The sequence below is a fragment of the Oncorhynchus nerka genome, linkage group LG13 (genome assembly GCF_034236695.1).
Source record: "Oncorhynchus nerka isolate Pitt River linkage group LG13, Oner_Uvic_2.0, whole genome shotgun sequence".
In the NCBI taxonomy this organism is placed as follows: Eukaryota; Metazoa; Chordata; class Actinopteri; order Salmoniformes; family Salmonidae; genus Oncorhynchus; species Oncorhynchus nerka.
In genome coordinates this window covers 51,079,300-51,094,374 of record NC_088408.1, presented here as the reverse complement: position 1 = coordinate 51,094,374, position 15,075 = coordinate 51,079,300, and the positions used below count along the sequence as shown (strand labels likewise).

Here is a 15,075-nt window from a genome sequence, read left to right as displayed (position 1 = left end):
AGTCCTGCAGCTATGTGACACAGGGTTCAATGGACGAGTGCAAATAATTCACAACTCTGTTTCGGTGCAGCGGCGACGTGACTATTCGCATTTCAGTAGGCTGGGATAACTGGGAATAGTGCCACTCTTTATGGACTGTGTGGTAGTGTTACACTGTGGTGAAACTGTTGTTGTTATTGTTGTTGCTGTGTTATAATGTACATAACAATAAAATATTTACCCAAAATGTGTGTGCTTTACAGTCAATGCAACCAGGAAATGGATTCAAAAGGAAGAGAACACGTAAACATTTTTACAAACGCAAAAACACACGCAACCCCAGATAAAACTTTTAGCCTCGGTTTATTTTAAACCTTTACACGTAGGGAAGGGATTACAAAATTACAGTGCTTAAACCACAACTGTTTAAGAATAGAGAGGAGGAGAGGTTCATAGTCATAGATCCGTCATAGGGGGTAATATTAAGCAGGTCATGCAAAAAGGTGTTGTCCGGGAGAAGGCCTCCATTATAATAGCACCCTTTGTGAAAAAATAAAATCCAGCTGTCCATCCATAGGTCAGTGCAAAAATAGTAATGGATATAAATTTATGCATAGAAAAGTTGTGAATATAGAGTATATGCTTTAACTGCGGAACTATAGACACACACTCACTGTTAAAGTACATACACTTGTATAGTGACCCCCCTGTTCTCCCCAGAGTCTCCGAGCCCAAAGCAGAAACTCAAACAGGTCTAGCCATAAACAGTCCCAAATCAAATATGACAGTTTTAAATGGTTCTAATACAGAGGTGTCTTTCCAAATAAAAGCCATATACCGGAATCCCTTTCAGGGAGCTGTCACTCAAAACCGTCTTGGCGAGAGACACGAAAGTTGCCTCCCAAATGGCACCCTACTCCCTATTTAATGCACTACTTTCGACAAGTCTAATCAAAAGAAGTGCACTATGGAGGGCATGGGTAGGCAAATATATTCACATAATTTGAATAATTTGTAAACTGCAAATTGACCACAGCTAAACCCAAAAAGAGATTGCATTTGAAAATAACAATAATTTAATATATTGATTACATTGCGATATGATTTTTCTATTTGTGAGAATACATGTCCTAAAGAAACTAAAATCCCCCAAATCGCTGATATTGGGTGCCATTTGGAACGAGGCATAAAAGCTCGACATCCACAGTGAGAGAGCATCATTGGAAAGACAGTAGAGAGTTATGAGCGTCTCTCATGAACCGACCGGGGACATTCAACACACATGCTTTGTTTTCCAACCATAGAAGAAGAATGTACAACAGTAACATTTATCAACCAAATAACACACTAATTACAAATGAAAAGCAAATATGTGCCGATAGGGAACAGGTTTAGGAACCAGTGGAAGAGAAATGGGGGTTTATATTTTTTTACTTAATTGGTTCAGATGTGTACTTCTTTTGCAGATGGTTATCATTTCATATACTGTAAATGTACAAGCTACAAACATATGGTAAACGTTTGAAGACCAGTCATATCCACGTACAGTGTTTGTATAGCACCAATATACACCAATGTACTGTAAATGATAATAGCAACTGAAGACAGGAAGAATAGGTGAGAATTCAAAAAATATAATTTATTACCCCAATACATAGATATTTTGTGGATAGATAAATGCTTTGTACTCTCTTTAGTTGTGCAATCTCCTAAAGAACACCTCAATTTGCTTAATTTGTCTTGTAGTCTCCCTAAACTCTCAAATGTTTTCTTGAGTGGACTATACGATGAATAATCATGAGGTTTTGGGTGCAGCAGTAGCAACAGTATGTATATAACCTATATGCAAAGTAACTTCAGTTCAAACCCCAAGGACACTGCCACACAAATATTATGATTGCGCGTGCTAAGCATATTTAAGTATACTTTTCCTAATTTATTCAGACACTAGTATATGACTCCATGTTTTGTCTTTGTTTCTGGGTCGTATTCATCAAGCACTAAATCAGGGGTGTCCCAAAAAAAATTCCCCGGGCGGTCTTCAACGAGATCCGGAGTGCCGCACTGAAAATGTGTTTTATTTCCACGGCGTAAAAATGTGCATCTAAATTTGCATCTATCCAAAATTTTAATCTATCCATCTTTTCTGGAATTTTCGATACTACCTGACTGTCTAGCTTTAATTTAGGTGAATATTAGCGAGCTGGATACAGTCAAGAACCTATATAAATGTAGGTCCATTCTAATTTCCACAGTTTTGATTTGGTTTTAGTCATTTTAAAGTATATTGAGTTATCCCGCCCAATTTTGGACCCCCTTGCGGGCCGGACCCACTTATCCAATGAAAACTCAAATTTCCATTTTCTGTTGTGAAAATTTTTAAGCATTACATGCCCTATTGAATTACGACCCTATTTTGTCTTTCGTTGTATAGTCTACCATTGTTTGAGTTGTCGTGCTAACCCTAATGCTAACGCTAGTTAGGGCCAAAACTGAGCATCAACATAATTAGCAGCTAAGTGGCTGCACATCACCTTATTTGAAACAGCATGCATTATGCAAGGTAACATTTCAGTGACTCGTCTTTGATGAGATTCAAAAGCTCAGCGCGGAGTCACACACAGCCATCATAACATACTTTTTTTGCTTCCGCACAGCCTGTGTGGAAGAGGCCTAGACTATAAGTTGGTCAGGATCTCAATTCTCCTTTCAAATATCAGATTCAGCACCAGATCATAGTCATTTTAAAATACACATTATCTAAATAGCCCAAAGTGCCTTAAAAACCAAAGCAGCACAGAGTCCATTAGTGAAATTTGGTTTTAAAACAAATTCTGTGACAGGCTCTTTGGAGTGAAACTGTGTGCAAACTGCCTTAATATCCTTTTGAATGTATCACAGAGTTGACTGCTGCTGCTGAAGGTTTGGCCGTGTAGTCGACCCCAGCCTGCTCGGCTGCTTCTGTCTGCATGCGATGATGGCCTGTACTGTACAGTGCCGCAAAAAGATCCAGTGGAGAAAAGATAGGTGTTAGTTAAGGCATAGATAGAGGCACAAGTACTGAGCTTGGTGTTACACGAAGTGGCAGAACAAGAGCTCCCCGTTAGCTTAGCTTAGAGGTAGGACTGGGAGGTTTCAAAATATTAGAAAGGGGTTACAGTACCTTCCTTCTACGACAGGTCTGACTTTTAACAATGACCCTTGATACAATGTCTTGTTTGATGCCAGAGGCCCAATTCAAGGTAATCTCAGAACTGTGTTACTTTGTAATGTAGTAAATCATACTCTATAAGGGCAACTATACCAAAATATATCTGAAGAGGTTAGACACTACATTAAAAGAGGGACAGGTTAGAAGCGAGGGTAAATTATTTAAAAAGAAACACAGAATAGTCCTCAAATCTACTTTACAACTGAAGTAATACTTAAAACAGAATTACCACCATTTCGTTTGAGGAGCAATATATCTGCTTTCAGTAAACTTGGGGTACAAAGCTCTTTATGGCAGTAAATGTATTACTAAAAACAAATGGTATGGTTGATGGTGATGGGCAATGGAAAAACAAAAAACACAGACAACGTGAATGTTTTCATGTATAGTATTTTTGAAGAGTAAACAGAATGAAACAAATATACACACACAACTGAGACACTTCAAAAAAAATACAACTATTTTGTCAATCTAATTTGTGCCAAACGTAACAGCTCAATTGTATGTGCCAAAAAATACGGAATTGAGAACAACAATAAAAAATTAAAAAAGGTACTTAATGTCAAATCAGCGGCGAGCTGGAAATGTTTAATCGTCATTGAATACCCATATATACACATAATATCAAGCTCTCAGGCGCAGACCACTCAGAAATTATTGCACAGTAAGCCACTTTGGGCTTGTCATGGTCACTCCCATAAACTCCTGTATAAAAATAGAACAAGAACATCAACACACCAAACAAGTCTTCATCATTTCTGACAGGCACCGCCTCGGCCAGCTCGTTCCCAGCCTGCCTTCAACATTAACCATGCACAGTGTGAGCCTGAAGAGTTCAGTTTCTATAACTACTAAATTGCTCAGTCCCCACAGAACATGGTGTTTTTTTCTCTCAAAATAGTTCATATATTTTCTTTTCCTTCCATGTTTTTGCTCCTCCGTTGTCATGCACAGACAACTTCCCACTGACCGTTTTCTCTCCCCAACACTGCTGTTCCTCCGGGAAGCCGGCCAGTTCAGAACAGCTGGGATTTTTGGCGTATCTCATCTCAAGAACGTTGGCACTCCTGTGACAGTCCCAAAAGAGCATGATTAGGAGATTAGGAGATTCTGAAATAAAGATTTCTCTCTCAGAATCAGCCTTTAAGAGTAGCCTGTTGGATGTCCTCCTAAAGCAGGAATGGCAGGTGTCCTCCTTAAACCATGGTCTCCACCCCAATGAGCTTTGGCGTGAGGATGCGCGGCGTGACACCGTTGTTCAAGTCCTCCTCGAACTCAAGCAGCTGGCCCATGAAGTTAAGGTTGGGTGAAATGATGGGCCGCCGAGTCTTGACGAACTTGTAGGCGTCTGTCATGGTCATCCAGGTGTGCTTCATCAGGTAGGCGATGACAATGGTGGCCGAGCGAGACACACCCGCCTGGCAGTGGATCAAGAGGCCCGTCCCTGCTTGCTGTGCTTCCTCTGAAGAAAGGAAAGAGAGGAGCATTTTAGGAGAGTTTTAGGAGTGTTTTAGTGCTAAGGCATATGAAACATTGTACAAAATAGACTTCAACAGAAACAGATAATCATTTTAGTCTCTTTAGAATAGAACTCATCATAGCAACATAAAACATGCAGTAGTACAAAATAGACTTCGACAACATCACATTAATGTTTTAGTTATGTAACTAATGTGTCATATTTTACCCTGCAGTCCGCTCACTCAAAACCTACACTGTGCATACGTTATACTAACTGTAGAGCTAACAAATCCATAATTTCAAAAGTCCAACAACCTACACAGCCTCTGATCGATAAAAACAAGCCATTTGAATATGTATAAACCAAGCTAAATCACTGACTAACTCCAATCATAATGTGGCCTGAAAATAAATAATACAACTGAATCGATTCAATGAGATCCCACCACTGCCACCAACTGCAACCCCTGCCGTGCTCTGCCCTATTCACTGAGTCTACAATGCGTTATGCACTTTCCATGACATAGACTGACCAGGTGAATCCAGGTGAAAGCTATGATCCCTTATTGATGTCACTTGTTAAATCCACTTCAATCAGTGTAGATGAAGGGGAAGAGACAGGTTAAAGAAGGATTTTTAAGCCTTGAGAAAACTGAGACATGGATTGTGAGGGTGAATGGGCAAGACAAAATATTGAAGTGCCTTTGAACGGGGTATGGTAGTAGGTGCCAGGTTTGAGTGTGTCAACAACTGCAACCTTGCTGGGTTTTTCACACTCAACAGTTTCCCGTGTGAATCAACAATTGTCCACCACCCAAAGGACATCCATCCAACTTGACACAACTGTGGGAAGCATTGGAGTGAATATGGGCCAGCCTTCCTCTGGAACGCTTTCGAGTCCATGTCCCAAAGAATTGAGGCTGTTCTGAGGGCAAAAGGGGGTACAACTAAATATTAGGAAGGTGTTCCTAAATGAGTTGTACACTCAGTGTACACTTCTACTGTGCACCCACCCAAATAAGAAATACTACAGTTTACTATAGCATACTTTAGAATACTATACATTTGTATCCCTCAATTATGTGTAGTACTTAGTATAGAATTTTGTAGTATAGTATAGAATACTACAGTATTATCCACACAAAAAAACACTGTAGTAAATACAACAGAAATGTCTGCAAAAACGTAATATATGTTTTACTATAGTAAATGCTACAGTATTGAATTTGCATATACCTTGCCCATTCCCCTCCCCCATATCCCAATTTGTGCTACCTGTAAGTGAAAAACCTACATGTCAAATATAGACCATATACTGTGTTCCCTACAGGTCATAGAAAAGAGCAGGAGCACTAAACTCTCTGTTCAGAACCCAGTCCTTCCTGCCTGCCTGCCTGCCTGTCTGTCTGTCTGTCTGTCTGTCTGTCTGTCTGTCTGTCTGTCTGTCTGTCTGTCTTTAATAAATACAGTAATGTCCCCAAAAACACTACAGTAAATCCTAAAGTATAAAGACATTACAGTATACTTCAGTCCGCAAAAACACGACAATAATGACTATAGTATATACAAAAAAAATACTACAGTATTTATACTATAGAAAACTATAAATACTACAGTATACTACAGTAAAGTCAGCAAAAACAGTACAGTGAATACTATAGTATTCCTATCATTGTACACAATATAGTACTTTTTCATGTGGGCCAAGCCGCCATGCACTGACTAAACTTGGAAAAATTTCGTACCGATGAATTCAAATGCCTCCTCAAAGTACTGGCGCAGGTTCTGCTTGTTGCTGTCAGTTGCGGGCAACCGCTTGTAGCTGAAGAGACCCGTATCGTAATGGTAGAGCGGCAGGTGGGTGGTAACGTTAAGCACGAAGCTGATGTTGTAGCGCTTCAGCGTGTGGGCGTCCTGCGCGTCGTGCTCATTGCCCAAGTAGAGGAAGGGCAGAATTGGAGTCAGGTCGGCATTCTCGATGTCCGGCGTGGAGGGCAGGGACATGGAGTGAGGTAGCACCCCCGTGTGGCCGGAGGCCCCACTGACGCCCATGCTGGCGTCCAGGCTCTCGTGGAGGTGGAGGGAGTGGTCACACAGGCTCTGGTGGTTCTGTCTAAAGGAGCTGAGGCCCCCTGGGTAAACAACAGACAACAACAGGATGAGTTAGCGAAACATAAATACACTTAAATGTGACAATAAACTTAACGCCTGCAGGTATAATCCTTTATGTCAATGGCAGGTTACTACTGTCTGACAGGAACACGTCTGCTACGTGTCTATTGGAGGGAAATATTACTGTATTAAACTATCAAAAACAATCCATGTCCATATTGTTAGCAGTTGATGTTATTCTTCAATAACACAGACTCCAAAGCAAATCAGGAGGAGAAAAATAGGTTTATTTGAGAAGGACAAATCATAGATGTTATGCTGGGAGGTAGATGTTCAGTCTCCTCAGCTTTTCTCCGCAGAACAAAGGAACAGGACGCCATTTATAACCCCCCACCCTAGCCTGGGGTTGACCAATCAGAAGTCCTTGCAGTACAACTGGGCCAATGGCCGAATAACAACTATCCTGCTCCCGACTCAATGCACAGAACGTAGCACACGTAGCTCTGAGTTCAGCAGTGACATTCCACAGATTCTAAACAGCTGTTGAACTGAAAACCAACTCCTATTTACATTGACAATTCCCTATTGACCATTAGTATATTTCATTTTTAGTACTCTCATCCTCTCATCCTATGTGTTGTGTATTTATCTTTAAAATATTCCAATTGATGTATCTACCTATTATTCAGTTGTTCTTCCTTCTTTCTGGCCCATCTCTCCTCGTTCTACTTTGAAAAGTGGAGTTCTTCATATCAATCTGATAGGGTGGCAAAATAGGTGACCAAATTATCATAACGTACACTTCTATAGCCTGAAGTCGAACACTGGGACACTCCAATCCCCCAACTAACCAACTAACCCAACCATTCAAACCATATAATGTGTTTGAATTGGATATCACAACAGTTTGAAGAGAAAGCTTTGCACTTCATTTGTTTCTGTCTCTCAATCACCTACGGTCCTGGAGGTAATGTCATATTTCCTTGATCATTTAGAGAGTGAGAGAAACATGGCCCCAAGGCAATCCACACAGCATTCCCTTTTTTACCTCTGAAAAATAGCTGTCATCACTCTCCTCAGAGCCAAAGATGATGGCCAAATAAGGATAATAAATGTTGAACATTTGTCTTTCTGGACATCTGCACTCCTTCAAATAACACTGTGTAACGTTGACACAATGTTGACACAACGTTAACATAACGTTACCACACATAGGGCATGACGCCATCGGCATGGGGGGGGTTGCATGGGGGCCTGACACAGAGTATCAGTGTCAGTGAGCAAAATCTAACATCATGCTAAGTGAGTTCATGGTATGGCCTCAACGGCTTCGCCATAGAAATGGGGCAGGTAAGGATCTCCTATCAACTTTCAACTAGGGAGGATGTTGTCTATCATAAGAGGGTCATAAAATGAGTCTAACTGATAGGGCCACACTAAACAAACATATTAAACTGCTATGTTTCTAAAGTAACGCTTTTTCATCACTCTCTCACGCAAGTATTCCAAGATGGCGTAGCAGTCAGACGTCTTTGTCCTCGTTTTGTTGTGTCCTGTGTATATATCTTTATATATTCTTTTCTTCACATATTTTTTTTTATTAACCTCAACTTCAACATACTCTCCTGCAATCCGTCTCACCGAATGTGGTACGGATCTGCTATTTTCTTTACTTTTGAACCGGAACCCCCAACAGAAGCTAGCCAGCTAACTAGTCAGCTAGACACTGCTAGCGGTCATCAGCTAACCTATAGCCCGGACAACTCTTGCCAGTATGCACAGCGCGACTCAGACCACAGCAAATCTGATTTATTTTTCTCCATATCTACGGATTCCTACTGCAAGCTCTGAACCTTTTCACCTGGATCATCGCTCCTAGCTAGCTGCTATCCGAGTGGCCACTCCTGGCTAACGTCTCTGTCCCGAAGCAAGAACCAATTAGCCTGGAGATAGCCTTTGCTAGGCCCATCTCCCGGCTAGCCAAAGAGGTCCATCAGCCACTCCTTGGGCTACAATACCTATTTTGCCAATTGGCCTGGACCCCTGTTACTGCCGACACGGAGCCATGCCCATCCATCACGACTGGACTACCGATGTAATCTGCCCGAGGTGTTTTTTCCACTGGCTCCTACGTCACGACGTCCTCTGAATGCCCATCTGCTAGCCTGCTAGCCACGGCCCGCTAGCTGTCTAGAGCATATCGGACTGTTAGCTGAAGAGGCCCATAGGACAAAATCTTTGGCCACTATACCTATTTTGCCAATTGGCATGGTCCCTTTTACCACACGGAGCTCTGCTGATCCATCACGACTGGTCTGCCAACGTAACAGCACGAGGGGGCTACAACAGACTTCTTTCATTGCGACGTCCCTCTAAGGCCCTACTGCTAGCTAGCTGCTAGCCCCGGCCCGCTAGCTGTCTGAACCGCCGTGTCTTCAGCCCGCTGAGCTACTCACTGGACCCCTATGATCACTTGGCTACACATGCCTCTCCCTAATGTCAATATGCTTTGTCCATCGCTGTTTTGGTTAGTGATTATTGCCTTGTTTCACCGTAGAGCCTCTAGCCCTGCACAATATGCCTTAGCTAACCCTTTAGTTTAGAGGTCGACCGATTATGATTTTTCAACACCGATACCGATACAGATTATTGGAGGACCAAAAAAGCCGATACCGATTAATCGGACGATAAAAAAATGTATTTGTAAGTAATAATGACAATTACAACTATACTGAAGGAACACTTATTTTAACTTAATATAAAACATCAATAAATTCTATTTAGCCTCAAATAAATAATGAAACATGTTCAATTTGGTTTAAATAATGCAAAAACAAAGTGTTGGAGAAGAAAGTAAAAGTGAAATATGTGCCATGTAAAAAAGCTAACGTTTAAGTTCCTTGCTCAGAACATGAGAACATATGAAAGCTGGTGGTTCCTTTTAACATGAGTCTTCAATATTCCCAGGTAAGAAGTTTTAGGTTGTAGTCCCTCTATACCATTTGTATTTCATTAACCTTTGACTATTGGATGTTCTTATAGGCACTTTAGTATTTCCAGTGTAACAGTATAGCTTCCGTCCCTCTCCTCGCTCCTCCCTGGGCTCGAACCAGGAACACAACGACAACAGCCACACTCGAAGCAGCGTTACCCATGCAGAGCAAGGGAAACAACCACAGGCTCAGAGCGAGTGACGTTTGAAACGCTGTTAGCGCGCATCCCACTAACTAGCTAGCCATTTCACATTGGCTACACCAGCCTAATCTCGGGAGTTGATAGGCTTGAAGTCATAAACAGCGCAATGCTTGACGCACAACGAAGAGCTGCTGGCAAAACGCACGAAAGTGCTGTTTGAATTAATGTTTGCAAGCCTGACACCACTCAGTCAGATACTTACAAACTTGTATGCTTGTATGCTCAGTCAGATTATATGCAACGCAGGACACGCTAGATAATATCTAGTAATATCATCAACCATGTGTAGTTAACTAGTGATTATGATTGATTGATTGTTTTTTATAAGATAAGTTTAATGCTAGCTAGCAGCTTACCTTGGCTTACTGCATTCGCGTAACAGGCAGTCTCCTTGTGGAGTGCAACGAGAGAGAGGCAGGTCGTTATTGCGTTGGACTAGTTAACTGTAAAATTAGATCCCGAGCTGACATGGTGAAAATCTGTCTTTCTGCCCCTGAACGAGGCAGTTAACCCACAGTTCCGAGGCCATCATTAAAAATAAGAATGTGTTCTTAACTGAGTTGCCTAGTTAAAAAAAAGATTAACTTGAAATCGGCCTTAATTAATCGGCCATTCCGATTAATCGGTTGACCTCTACTTTAGTTCCACCACCCACACATGCGGTGACCTCACCTGGTTTAAATTGTTTCTAGAGACAATATCTCTCTCATCGTCACTCAATGCATAGGTTTACCTCCACTGTATTCACATCCTACCATACCTGTCTGTACACTATGCCTTGAATCTATTCTACCATTCCCAGAAACCTGCTCCTTTTACTCTCTGTTCCGAACGTACTAGACGACCAGTTCTTATAGCCTTTAGCCATACCCTTATCCTACTCCTATTCTGTTCCTCTGGTGATGTAGAGGTTGCAGTGCCTAGCTCCACTCCCATTCCAAAAGGCGCTCTCATTTGTTGACTTCTGTAACCGTAAAAGCCTTGGTTTCATGCATGTCAACATTAGAAGACTCCTCTCTAAGTTTTGTTTTATTCACTGCTTTAGCACAGTCTGCCAACCCGAATGTCCTAGCCGTGTCTGAATCCTGGCTTAGGAAGACCACCAAAAACACTGAAATCTCCATTCCTAACTATAACATTTTCCGACAAGATAGAACTGCCAAAGGGGGCGGAGGTGCAATCCACTGCAAAGATAGCCTGCAGAGTTCTGTCTTACTATCCAGGTCTGTACCCAAACAATTTGAGCGTCTATTTCTAGAAATTTACCTTTCCAGAAACAAGTCTCTCACCGTTGGCGCTTGCTAGAGACCACCCTCTGCTCACAGCTGTGCCCTCGACACCATATATGAATTGATTGCCCCCCATCTATCTTCTGAGCTCTTGCTTCTAGGTGACCTAAACTGGGACATGCTTAACACCCCGGCCATCCTACAACCTAAGCTTGATGATCTCACACAAATTATCAATGAACCTACCACGTACAACCCCAAATCTGTAAACATGGGCACCCTCATAGATGTCATCCTAACTAACTCGCCCTCCAAATACACCTCTGCTGTTTTCAATCAAGATCTCAGCGATCACTGCCTGCATCCGGAATGGGTCTGCAATCAAACGACCACCCCTCATCACTGTCAAACGCACCCTGAAACACTTCTGTGAGCAGGCCTTTCTAACTGACCTGGCCGGGGTATCCTGGAATGACATATTTTTTTTTATATATATATATATATATATATTTTAACCTTTATTTTACTAGGCAAGATCAGTTAAGAACAAATTCTTATTTTCAATGATGGCCTAGGAACAGTGGGTTAACTGCCTGTTCAGGGGCAGAACGACAGATTTGTACCTTGTCAGCTCAGGGGTTTGAACTTGCAACCTTCCGGTTACTAGTCCAACGCTCTAACCACTAGGCTACCCTGCCGCCCTATTGACCTCCACCCATCAGTAGAGGATGTCTGGTTATTCTTTAAAAGTGCCTTCCTCACCAACTTAAATAAGCATGTTCCATTCAAAAAATGTAGAACTGGGAATAGATATAGTCCTTGGTTCACTCCAGACCTGTCTGCCCTTGACCAGCACAACAACATCCTGTGGAGTTCTGCATTAGCATCGAATAGCCCCCATGATATGCAACTTTTCGGGGAAGTTAGGAACAAATATACACAGGCAGTTAGGAAAGCAAAGGCTAGCTTTTTCAAACAGAAATTTGCATCCTGTAGTATGACCTCAAAAAAGTTCTGGGACACTGTAAAGTCCATGGAGAATGAAAGCACCTCCTCCCAGCTGCCCACTGCTCTGAGGATAGGAAACACTGTTACCACTGATAAATCCACTATAATTGAGAATTTCAATAAGCATTTCTCTATGGCTGGCCATGCTTTCCACCTGGCTACCCCTACCTCGGTCAACTGCCTGGCACCCTCCACAGCAACCCGCCCAAGCCCCCACCATTTCTCCTTCACCAAAATCCAGATAGCTGATGTTCTGAAAGAGCTGCAAAATCTTGACCCCTACAAATCAGCCGGGCTAGACAATCTGGAACATCTCTTTCTAAAATTATCTGCAGAAATTATTGCAACCCCTATTACTAGGCTGTTCAACCTCTCTTTCGTATCGTCTGAGATTCTCAAAGATTGGAAAGCTGCCGCGGTCATCCCCCTCTTCAAAGGGGGTGACACTCTAGACCCAAACTGCTACAGACCTATATCTATCCTACCCTGTCTTTCTAAGGTCTTCGAAAATGTAATGCGGTGGGTGTAGCTGGTGCATGGAAGTCAGGCGCAGGAGAGCAGAGATGAGTGAATAAAGAAGCACTTTACTGAGGCAATTGTAAGAACAGAACGCAACCGCATCACAGAAACAAATGCCCAAAGAACAAGTGAGGCAGCACAAAGTACAACAACCAAGTACAAAGTACCGGCTGCCACAAATCACGAGTACAAATAAAACCTGGCGCAACCCAGTGTCACGAACCGGCTCAAAGCCCGTAACAAAGGGAGACAACGTGGAGATAAGGCGTAGCAAAATATATATTTATTAAATAAGTAACTAAGTATAATATACAATGGTGTGTGTAATCAGTAATCAGTAGTGTAAGTGAGTGTTTTGCATGCATGAATGTGATAATGCAGGGTGATGAAAGGTGCCAAAGCAAACAAACAAAAGGCCACCAAGAACCACAACACAATCTACAAAGGTGTCTGCATGGAGAGAGTCTCCTCCATGAATGTGGAAGAGGTCTATTTATCCTGGGAGACACCTGGCCCAGGTGTTTCCCATGTAGCTGACGACCCTCCCAACTCCGCCCACCGGCATCCTAATAAGGAAACAAGAACAAAGACAGAATACGGCAGACAGAGTGGGAGGGTCGTCACATTCCCCCCCATAAAACCGGGGACCAACAAGGACCCCGGAACAACATACCAGCCTCCCGCGTCCCAAATTGACACAGGCCTCCCGCGTCCCAAATTGACACAGGCCCCAAATTGACACAGGCCTCCCGCGTCCCAAATTGACACAGGCCTCCCGCGTCCCAAATTGACACAGGCCTCTGCGTCCCAAATTGACACAGGCCTCTGCGTCCCAAATTGACACAGGCCTCTGCGTCCCAAATTGACACAGGCCTCTGCGTCCCAAATTGACGAGGGGTTATGTGTTCACACCTCCACCTGCACCAACCAACCTCCTCCTCCCCAGACCTCAGCAACCTTTGTGCATAGGAAGCAATATTTTAAGAGGAAAGAAGAACACAAGACCAGGAGGGAACAGACAGGAAAGATAGAACATGACAACCCGAAACAATGGTCAGTCACGTAAACATTCAGGAACATGGCACAAAAGACCAACAGCTACAAACTCCAACGAAAAGAACATCAGGGTCCTTCTTAATTTTTACAACTCCCAACGATTCATAGTCACTTCCAACGATTCATAGTCACTTCCAGCGATTCATAGTCACTTCCAACGATTCATAGATTTCACGTGCCCTACTCGTCAGTGGCACCTGCCAATAGCCTTTTAACAGGTCAAATTTGCTCACAAACTTAGCTGCACCGACTTGATCAACACAGTCCTCCATCCGAGGAAGAGGAAATGAATCTGGCTTTGTGACACTGTTTACCTTACGGTAGTCCGTACAAAAACGGTTTGTTCCATCCGGTTTACTGACCAAGATACAGGGAGAAACCCAACTGGAGAAAGAAGGCTCTGCTATCTTACTCTCCAGCATGTACTTGACCTCAGCATCCAGACAACGTAGTTTCTCTGAAGAAACTCTATAGAACCGCTGACGAATGGGGTCAGCACCTCCAATGTCAATATCATGTTCTATTAAGTTTGTACGTGTAGGTGTATCAGAAAACAAACCTGGAAATCTCTGAATCAGACCAACCATCTCTTTCCGCCCATCAACAGGTAGGTGAGTGAGAAGACTGTCTAAAATATCCAGTGTTTCTGAAGTTTTCAATCTACCCTGCAATATACAATCGTCAGGACCAGGAACATCTTCCTCCTCATGCACAGATCTAGCATGACAAGAACCCAAGGAAACAACGGTATCAGCCAAAAGAACAGGTTTTACCGTCCTCTGTAGAATCCCACTGTTCAGTCTCAGAGGAAGGTGCATAATAGGGTTTTAACAGATTTACATGGCACAGCTGGTGTGCTTTCCTCCGTTCTGGAGTGGCAACTAGATAATTTTGCTCAGTGTACTGGCACACCACTGTATATGGACCTTGAAACTTGGCTTGAAAAGGAGAACCAACAATTGGCAGCAGAGCAAGAACCTGGTCACCTGGACTAAAGTGACGAGGCTCAGTTCGGCGATCAAATATGCCCTTCATCCTCTCCTGTGAAGATGATAACTTCTCTTTAGCCATTTCACCAGCGGCGTACAGCCGTCGCCGGAAATCACACACATACGATAACAGGGACTGAGGAGGCTCGGGAGACTTCCAGTCATCCTGGAGAACAGATAAAAGTCCACGCACCCTATGTCCAAACACAAGGTCATTTGGACTGAAACCTGTGCTCTCCTGTGAAACTTCCCTAGCGGCTAACAGTAACCAAGGCAACCCCTCCTCCCAATCCTTATCCATCTCAGTACAATAAGC

At 42.8% G+C, this 15,075-nt stretch overlaps 1 protein-coding gene across 1 annotated transcript in view; it reads right to left on the bottom strand.

Moving 5' to 3' along the window:
• Positions 1–325: 325 nt before the first annotated feature.
• Positions 326–15,075, bottom strand: part of dusp10 (dual specificity phosphatase 10) — a 41,140-nt gene continuing 26,390 nt past the window's right edge. Inside the window, exons 3-4 of the mRNA XM_029677281.1 lie at positions 6,397–6,783; positions 326–4,652 (exon numbers count right to left, since the gene is read on the bottom strand). Of these exons, the coding sequence (XP_029533141.1) occupies positions 4,387–4,652; positions 6,397–6,783 (653 nt within the window). The 3' untranslated portion in view covers positions 326–4,386. The remainder of the gene's footprint in view (positions 4,653–6,396; positions 6,784–15,075) is intronic.